The 9,711-nt window shown below is 57.5% G+C and overlaps 1 protein-coding gene across 1 annotated transcript; it reads right to left on the minus strand.

The window, feature by feature from the left end:
• Positions 1–623: 623 nt before the first annotated feature.
• Positions 624–6,543, minus strand: LOC311615868 (transforming acidic coiled-coil-containing protein 3-like; the record flags this gene model as incomplete). Its single annotated transcript, XM_084906995.1, has 8 exons — positions 624–790; positions 989–1,106; positions 1,826–1,956; positions 2,488–2,531; positions 2,684–2,760; positions 3,349–3,436; positions 6,008–6,105; positions 6,430–6,543. 8 exons carry the CDS (start codon positions 6,541–6,543, stop codon positions 675–677), a joined length of 786 nt encoding a protein of 261 aa, XP_084763121.1. The 3' UTR covers positions 624–674.
• Between the last annotated feature and the right edge of the window lie 3,168 nt (positions 6,544–9,711).

Consider the following 9,711-nt stretch of genomic DNA (forward strand, 5'->3'; position numbering starts at 1 on the left):
ATGGAGTGATGGTCACTTAGCATATTCCCTCTATTAGATAGGATTACAGTGGCCCTAGCTCAGTGGTCAGCAAATCTTGGCTTGCAAGCCACATGCAGCTCTTTGGCCCTTGAGTGTGGCTCTTCCACAAAATATCACGGCCTGGGCCAGTCTATATTGAAGTGGCGGTAGAAGAAGTTCTAAGTAAAACATTTGGCTCTCCAAAGAAATTTCAATCATTGTACTGTTGATTTTTGGCTCTGTTGACTAATGAGTTTGCTAACCACTGCCCTAGCTGATCTGAGTCAGTGGATAAAGCATCAGACTGCAGACTGAAGGGTCCCAGGTTCAATTCTGGTCAGGGCATGTGCCTGGGTTGCAGGCTCAATCCCCAATAGGGGGCATGCAGAGGCAGCCAATCAATATTGATGTTCCTCTCCTTTCCTCTCTGAAATCAATAAAAACATTAAAAATAAAATAAATTTTGCTCCATTGGACTCTGGTCTGTGGTTGGGAAGCAGACACAGCAGGCTGCGTGCCCGTCTGGCAACCCCGAGGTGCAGGCAGAGGGGCCAGAGGCAGTGTGGGCCATGGAGGGTCCAGCAAAGCTGGAAGCCTTGCTTTAATGAAGATAGAGCCACGTCAGTGCAAAACTCACATTTTATTTAGTCTCATTTCTAAAGTTTAAACATGAGCTAACAGACAGACAGACAGACAGGAGGGAGGGTGCGCAGGGAGGAGACCCAGGTAAGATCTGCATCTTTGAAATGAGGTCTTCGCATATTCTGATGAGCTTGTCGTTTTCTTCTGTCTGAAAGAGGAGCGTCCACCCTCTCAGTGCTCAGAGGTGGCAGCAGGGCACAGGGGGCACCTGGCCTGGCACGAAGAGGCTTTTGGGAGGAGGGTTGTAGCCCAGCTTGGGAGCCAGCAGGCCCCGGGGCCATGACAGGGCAGGTCCCAAACCACAGGGCCACGTCCCTCCGGCTCCCAGGCCTCAGGCCGCACCCACCTTCTGCGCCAAGGCCTTCTCCAGCGACTCCTGCAGCTGTTCCTTCTGCAGCCTCGCCTGGAAGGCCAGGGCCTCCGCCTGGGCCTTGCTCCAGACCAGGGCGATCTCCTCCTTGGCCCTGCACAGGGGAGAGTGGCTCAGCCTCCCCTTCCTCCCCCACCACCCCACTGCCCGAGGTGCCCATGTTCACAGGCGGAGCTTCTCCTCCACGTGGGTCTTCAGTGCCTGGTACTGCTGGCCTAACTTTTTGGCGATGAGGAAGTAGTCCTCTGTACACTTCTTCATCACCTCTTCTCTAAGGGGGAGGGGCGTTACTGATCCGTTCGCTGCTGTGGGGTCAGGTGTGCGAGGCCCGACCAGCCCCTGGGACACACACCAGCAGCAGCTCCAACGAGGAAGGGCCGCAGAAACAGCACTTGTTTTTCTTTTGGAAAAGGCCCTCCTGGCCTCTGAGCCTGCCTAGCATCAGAGCTTCCCTCCCTGCAGCCCTGTGGGCGCTGACTGCCGCACATCCCAGCTGGGGCGCTGAGGGGGCCCTGGCCAGGCCTCCAAAGGCAGCGCTGGCTCCTGGGTGCCCACTGTCACAAGGGCATCTGCTGAGCCACACGGTCCTGCCCAGGCTGTGCCTCCAGCTCCGCTGTTCACATGCCCAGGCCTCCCCAGGCCGACAGCACCCCACCCTGCCCTGGGCCCACTGGTGAGGCTGGCCGCACAGCACAGAGCAAGGCTTCGCCAGGTGCCGTGTTTAAGGAACCAGGACTCGGTGGAGAGGGAAGCTCCTGCCCGAGGGACTGGGACTGAGCATGACAAGGCGGGTCACAGGGCAGAGCCCCCTACCGTGCAGTAGCCCTCGATCACTGCCCTCAGCTCCTCAAAGGACCTGAAGAGGTCGAAGAAGGACTTCTCCATGGAGCTCAGCAGGTCTTTCAGAACCTGGATCTCGGCTTGGTGCCGATTCTGAGCCTCCTCTTGAAAAGGAACAGGCACACGGGGTCAGGGGGCAGTCTCCACGGGGCGATTGAGGGCAGGACAGTGGGACGGAGGCGCGGGGGCAGCATTGGCCACAGCACCCGGAGGTCCCCAGAGGACGGTGGCCAGGCCCCTCCCGTCTGCTCTCCCAGAGCACAGCACTTCCCAGCACCAGGCCCAGAAGCCCAAGGAGAACAGGAACCCAGGGCCCCAGCAGAGCTGTCCCCACAGCTGGTGGCCTCTGGAACCTGAGTCCCTGGCCCTGGGAGAGGCAGGGTGCTCCCACCCCAGCCCAGCCTGGACGCACCCAGAGCCGATGGCCACAGAGGTGAAGCTGGACCCGCCCTGGGAGGACTGCTCCCTGTGGTCCCAGCTGCCGGCTAGGGTTCTGGCCCTCTGGGAACTCAGCACCAGCCCATTACCCTCCCCCCACCCCCCTGCCGAGCCTGCCCACACTGGCCTGGGCTGCTCTGCTCTATGGTGTCCGAGGCGGAAGCTGCTGTTAGAAAGGGGCTTGGGGCTGCACTTACCTATCATCTGCTCCATCAAGCCCTGGTACAGGTCCAGGACCTTCCTGTGGAGGAGCAGATACATGTGAGTGCCGTGGCGGCCACTCCCCCACTGCAGTCTCGCCAGCCCTGCAGACCCCACCGCATCCCCAGGTGCCCCCCCCCCACAGGCCCCACCCCATCCCCAGGTACCTCCCCCACCCCCAGGAGGCCTCGCCTCATCTCCAGGTTTGTGTCCTGCAGCATCTCACACTGGCTCCTCAGCTGCAGGATCTCCTTCTGTGCTGCCTCCACCTGCACAGAAGAGGTGTGAGCAGCACCAGTCGGGCAGCAGGTGCCACTGAGAGCCCGGTTCTGGGGGTGAGCCCATCATGCCTCTTGCTACAGGCCAGGCTGGGAGCAGCTTGTGGGGAGAGGGTGGCAGAGAGAACAGCACACAGGAGGCAGCCCAGAGCAGGGGCCATGGGCAGCGAGGCCAGGGCAGGACACCGCTGCCAGTGGCACCGCCTGGGAGCATGTGCCAGCTGGGCGACAGCCGGCTGAGTAAGTGGACCCCTGGGGTCCCACCCCACAGCACCCCCTCCCCAGGCCTCGCCCTCACTGCTGGGTCCCTCTGGCTGAACTGTAGAACCTCCACTAGGGGGCCCCGGGCCTGAGCCCACAGGGAGGTGGGGGGGGGGGGCGTCTGTGGACAACAGAGACCAGCTGGGCCCCAAGCTCCTCTCCCATCCAGCCCCGTTCTGTGGTCAGAGAGGACAGGTCCTGGGGGGCTGGAGGCTCCAGGACTGCATAGTGACCTAGACAAGCAGGGCCCCCCTGTCCACTGACCCTTCAGATTTCGACCATAAAGCCCATCCCTTTCCACAAAGGAGCAGCACTCACAGCAAGGCCCAGCCCCGCCTCGGATTCCAGGTCCACCAGCGGGGCCTCGGGGGGGCCCCCACAGGAAGGCGCCTCGGCACCTGGCACACTGAAAGCAGAGAGAGGCGCACACATGTTCACCTTTTGAAATCCACTATTAAGGGGGTGTCGCCCTCCTGCAGCCGAGGGCGTCAGCTCAGAGCCTGATGTTCAGAAGCCGGGTCATGAAGCCCCCTGTGCCTCGCCGGCACTACCAAGGGTGAACCTGAGTGGGGGCGCTGAAAGGCTTAGAAAAGACAGACAAGGGAATGAAGGCTGGGTCTCGGTGGGACGCTGCTTCTCTGATGGAAAGACAGCGCCACAGACTTCAAGCCGTGTCTTTAACAGCCCATGCCACGAGGCACAGTAAGGGCGTGGTCAAGATGTCACAGCATTCTCGCCGGTTTCAATCCTATCAATTACATGCACTGGAACTCTATCAAGCCCACATCACTCAGGCACGTGGGCCACGTGTTCCAACGGTAGGTGCAAGCTTACAACTCCAGCCGTTGGCTATTGTGGTGCTGGGAGGGCTCTGTGGCCATGAGAGGACTGCTCTCTCATCAGTCCAAGGCTTGAACCTGTCCAAACAGTGCAGCCACTCTGTACACATCTCCTTTTGTTTTTAAACACGTCTATTTACATTATCAAAAAATTCCAAAAAAAAGTTATTCAGCATGATCAAAACATTAAAACAAACTTCTGGCTATTAACAAAACAATCAACTCAACAACATTAATACATCAACAAGGGAACAAAACTCTGGCTATTATTAATAACAAAAGGAAGTCAATGCAATAGAGCAATAAGAGAAAAAACCAAACTTCAGTCATGTTAACATTTTCAGAATATCTAACTCAGAGTCCTTAGATTTGGCTGCACAAGGCTTTAGAGAAGACTGGCAGCTAACCAATGCTAGCATAGCCATAGACACGGCTGAAGGAGTAGCTTCCACTCCTTGCTTTCCTGCCGTTTGCTGGGCCTCAGTTGTTAGCTTCTTCAGCTGACTCCACGTTGGCAGCTCGTTTCCTTGCATGTGGCCTTCTTTTTTTCTTCTTCCTCCTCACCACAACTCTCAGTCTTCTGAACGGATGGACAAGGAGCCTCTCTGGGTCCCCTGTGGCTTTGCACGTCCCGCTCTGGCACCCAAGTCAGCTGCTCTGCTCCCTCTGGATTCTGAGGATCAGGCTGCTTGGACAGTTGGCTTTGGGACTGAGTTGGCTGGGAAGGCTGCGGTAGGGTCAAAAATACAGTCTCCTCTACCTGGTGGGACTGGGGCTGGCCCCACTAGAAGCTTCCCTGCCTAGCGGGTATTGGATTATCATTTCTATCAGTCCTGAGCGGCACTCATTCACCCAATGCTTTCCTCTCCTGCACCTCGGGCACAGTCCAGGCTGCCTGTTCCCAGTCTCCGTAGCCTTTTGACTTCCGGTTTCTGCTTTAGAGTCCTCAACAGAGTGTCCCGGCTTGGCTTTAAGCGTCCCGCTGACCAGGATCTGCATCCTTTGCTGTTACAGTTCCCAACTTCCTCTTACTTTCTATCTCCTATTTTCTACTTTATTTCATTTCTACCTATTTCTAGCTCCTACTTCTAGCTATTTCTACCACTTACTTTCTACCGCTTACTTCTCTATTTCTACTGCTTATTTCTACTTTTTCCCCACCTCTGTGAACTATAGGTAGGCTTGGCTGCCCCTGCCCAAACCTCCCTGGGTTTCAACCCCCATAAATTCACCTTAACCGAATCCACAAAACCCCAAAAGGTCCAGTACCTATGAGCAAACAAATTACCAAAATTTTACCTGTACTATCTTCTACTTCTAGTTTTTCCACTTAATCTATCTTATTTTCTATATTCTATTTTCTACTTATTTTCTCAAGAAATTTGAAAATGCTTCTACTTATTTCAAGAAATTTTAAAATGCTTCTACTTATTTCCTCAAGAAATTTAAAAATGCTTCAATAAGCATTGTTTTTAAGGATCCCTTCCTATGATCCTGAATTTCTCATGTTTCACACCGAGCTTATTACCACACCTTGGCTCCCCACCTTACTTCCTGCATGTGCCTTGGGGCCTCCTTTCACCTAACAATTGTAGTTCCCCCAACTCAGTCCCTGTTCGGTGCTACTTGTGCTGTGCCAGCACTGCCAAAGGTGACTCTGAGTGGGGGTGGTGAAAGACTTAGGAAAGGCAGACAAGAGGATGAAAGCTGGGTCTCGGTGGGACACTGCTTCCTGAGAGACAGCACCAACGTCCACAGACGTGTTTTTATTTTACAGCAGATGTCACGAGGTTAAAGGGCATGGTCAAGATGTTTACAACATTCTTGTGGTTTTCAATCCTACTCAACTACATGCACCTGAACTCTATCAAGCCCACATCACTCAGGCACGTGGAGCCACGTGTTTGGACCATAGGTTCAAGTTTACAACTCCAGCTGTTGGCTATACTGGTGCTGGGAGGGCTCTGCCCTCCAAGCTGGGACTGGCACGTGGCCGCCAGAGGCTGTGCCCTCTCATCAGTCCGAGGCTTGAGACTGTCGAAATACTGTAGCTGCGCCCCACAGCCCCCTAGCTTGAAGATCTCTGCTCCCCGCGCACCTCCAACCGCGCACTGAGCCCCCAGCAGAGGCCTGCCTACCTGCTGGTCTTGGGGGCCGCAGGCGCAGTCCTTTCCGAGCTGTCCTTCATGAGCGGGTCGAACATAACGTACAGGAACTGCTTCCTCAGGGCTGACTCCTTAAAGTGAGGGGGGGGGGCATCAACTGGGTCCCCCTCATCCTGACAGACAGCAGCCCCCAGGGTGAGGCGACCAAAGGCCCGAGTGCTCACTGCACTGATGCCTCCCAGGGGGACTGACCCCTGCAGCGTGCTCTTGAGGGGCTCTGGGGACCCGGGATGGGACTGTGCGGGACCACAGGAATGGCTAAGGAAAGCAGCTGCAGGAGAGGCCCAGGCAGCCTGATGCTCAGCCTGAAGCATCGCCCAGGCTGCACAGTGTGACAGCTACATTAGGAAAGTCCCCCCTGAGCCAGCCCCTCGGGGAGGCAGGTGTGAGCTCACCTGGGATGTCCCAAACTGCTCCAGGTAGGCACGTTGACCCCCATCCCTAGAACTGAGGGAGCAGTCAGTGTCGCTGCTGCCAGTGCCCACAAATGGCGGACTGTGCTTCCCCATTGAGCAAAGACCCCCCAGCCCCAGCCCCACTCACACTGCCAGCACCCAGCTGCACACCCCCCCTAACCAGGAGGGGCTGTGCTGTGCACTACTGGGTGCTGGGAGGCACCTCAGGGTGACAACAAAAGGTCCCCAGGGGCTAAAAGAGAACCCCTGTTTAAAACTACCCCACGTGAGTCCTTTAGTTTCTGGTAACAGCATTTGCTTAAAAAAAAAAACAAAGGGTGCCTCATACCATCTATGCAACTAACTGAAAATGGGGCAAAGACCCAAGTACACGAGCTGAAACTACACAATTCCTAGAAGAAAACATAAGTGTCAGCCTTCCGACAGGCTTTGGCAGTGAGTTCGTGACTGGACACCAACATCACAAACAACAAAAGGAAACACGGAAGTGGACTCAGTAATGTCTGTGCCTCCAGGGGCCCCGTCCGCCGGGGAAAGAGCCACAGGAGGAGGGCATTTCTGCGGCCATGTGTCTGATCGGGACCCTTCTCTGGAAAACACCAGAACCTAACCACCAAAGGCACTGAGCAGGCGGGGGTCAGAGCCGCGGCTCCGCCACAGAAGACAGGAGCCAGTAAGCGTGGAAGGTGCTCCCCATCGCCGTTCCCAGGAACACAGGTTGCAGCCCCCAGACCTGCTGCCCCCGCTGGGAGGCAAGGACCACGGTGCCAGACAGTGGGGCTGCGCCCCCGGGGAGAAGACGGGGCAGACCCCGTGGGAAAGCGCAGTCCCTCAGGTCGTTAGATAGGTATACGCAGAGCAGGTACCTACACCTGAAAGACGTGTGCATCACAGGTGCCCACCCACTGGAACCACACAGAAGCCCACCCACTGGGGAGTGAACAAGAGCCGCTCTGTCCACATGCAGGTCAATCAGGCTGCAGCATGGCCAAGCTGACAACATGCTCTGCGAGAGAAGTGGACTCAAACCCATCCTGACTCCGTCCCCTGGGAGTGGCGGCCTGCCCAGCCCAGTCCTCCCTGGCTCCTGGCGCCTCTGCAGAGGGTGGTACTTGTCCTGCCAGGGGATCCCCGCCCCCACTCCCCATCTCCTCTGCGACAGCAGTTTCTAAGGAGCCAGAGGGCGACCTGGTCCATCAGCCTTATGTCTTTTAAAGCAATCAGTCACGTGGTCACTGGACACACCTTCCCTCAGAGACACCCGCCTCCCTGTAGGAAGGGCCTCTTAACCGCATGTGCCACGTGGAAGGCTTGAGCGCTTGCTCTCATCCCCATGGGGTCTCGATTCCAGCCTCTTCAGTGACCTCGAGGCCCAGGTGTCCTCACCTTCACTGTCAAGGCCGCATACACGCCTGTACTCCTGCTCTCAGAGAGGCTGCAGGCCCATCTCAGAGGCTTCCTAAAGCAGCCTCCCAGGAATGCCCCTCTCCTAACCACCTTCTGCCCCAGGGCCTCGCTCAGGCAGGCACCCAGCTGCCTGCAGGAAGATGGCCTGCAAATGCCACTCTCTCCCACACACACACATACACACACACACACACATACACACACACACACAGACACACGAGCGCAGACGTATGCTCACGGAACACGTTCCAGGCGAACTGATAGCAGAGGGAGGACCAGGGAAAATGCACCCGCAGCTGTGTCTTGGAAGTGCTCCTCTCTGGGGTCCCAGGCAGGCTCAGGCCCCTGCAGAACGTGGGGCGCTGGGTCAGCAGCACAGGCTGTGGGCTCAGTGCCCGGACTGCTGGGGGCAGTCTCTGGCTCTGGAGGAGTCACAGGTCCCTCCTGGAAGGAAGAGAAAGGCCACCTGGGAGCTCAGGCTGAGCATCTGGAGAAGTCGAGGCTGCCGGGAGGGCCTCTGCCTCACCGTCCCCTCAAGCTGGGGGGCTGTGGGGTTAGGGTGGGCAGCAGTGTGTCCCACCCAGTCACCACCGGCCTCCCTCTGCTTGACAACGTGCGAACGATGGGGACTGCAGAAGATGTGCTCCCACTCAGGCACACACTCTGTACCTCGCCCACTGGTCCCGCAGTCCCCACCGTGGTCTGCCGCACACGTGTGCCATCCTCAGAGGCTGGCAGCACCTGCCTGAAGAGACGGGGTCCACAGGCTGCAGCTGCCACCAGCCCTGTGCCCCCTCGTCAGAGACTCAGGCCCAGGGCTAGATGGGCGCCGGCCCTGGGCATGGCTAAGCTTCTCTATAACCCGACAGCAGGGCCGCTGAGCAGCTGTCCCCAGAGCAGTTGGAAGGTGCGGCTGCGCAGCACAGGCTCCACCCCAAGAACCGCAGGCACGGGGGGCCCTCGGCTCTGGGCAACTACAGGACGTTTTCTCCTCTAGTCTCCAGGGAGGGGACTCTCGTGGTTGGCCCTGCCCTGCGCTCTCTCCTCAGATTTCACAATAGCCCTCCTGTGCCCCTCCTCAGGGCGCCTACTGGCATTTCTGGTCCTGGGTCCTCCCGCACCCCCTCACTCACGGGCTTGGGGGCTGGGCGTCCCCCGCGCCTCCCAGTGGGTTGAAGGGTGGGTGGACCATTTTGTCCCAGGTCAGGGCGTAGATCCCTAGGGAGGAGCAACAGGACCTTGGTCACCTCCTGGGAACCTCTTCCTGCCTCTCCTCTGGCCGCCTGGGGGCACAGGTCACCGATGGACAGCAGACATGGGCTCGGTCAAAGGCGAGGTTGTCTGTGCTCACCTATTTCCCCTTCTGCTTCAGACCCCTAGCTCCATGGCCCAGGACTCACGAGGGTCTGCTTTTCACTGGACAGGATGGAGAGGGCGTGAGGCTGCCTTCAGCCAGGGAGGGCCGGCTGGCAGGGCCACCTTCCCGGGTCCTCTCCGGGTCCCCAGGCCTCTGCTCTCTGCCCTGGAAGCTAGTCAGACCCTGTAGCCAGGAGGCGGTGCTTGAGCCTCCTGCTTCCCTCCCTTCCTGGGGCCGCTCTGGAAGTACAGGACCTGCCACTCCAAGCTCTTTCCATTGGATTTCAAAAAGAGAATACTAAGTGAAGTTGAAAACTAACAAGGTAATCTGGGGAGAGAAACAGATTCAGGTTCCAGAAGCTTCCACCTGGAAGGGGAACAATGCCTGAGGATGCTTTACACAAGGTAGGTGAAGGGTCTAGTGGGGACATTTTGCTCTCTGTACCTCGGACTGCTTAAGAGAAAGGCAAGTTTTAAACAGCGTAAGTCAGCAAAAGG

Source organism: Pipistrellus hanaki, assembly GCF_964339955.1.
Source record: "Pipistrellus hanaki genome assembly, contig: scaffold_23, whole genome shotgun sequence".
Lineage (NCBI taxonomy): Eukaryota > Metazoa > Chordata > Mammalia > Chiroptera > Vespertilionidae > Pipistrellus > Pipistrellus hanaki.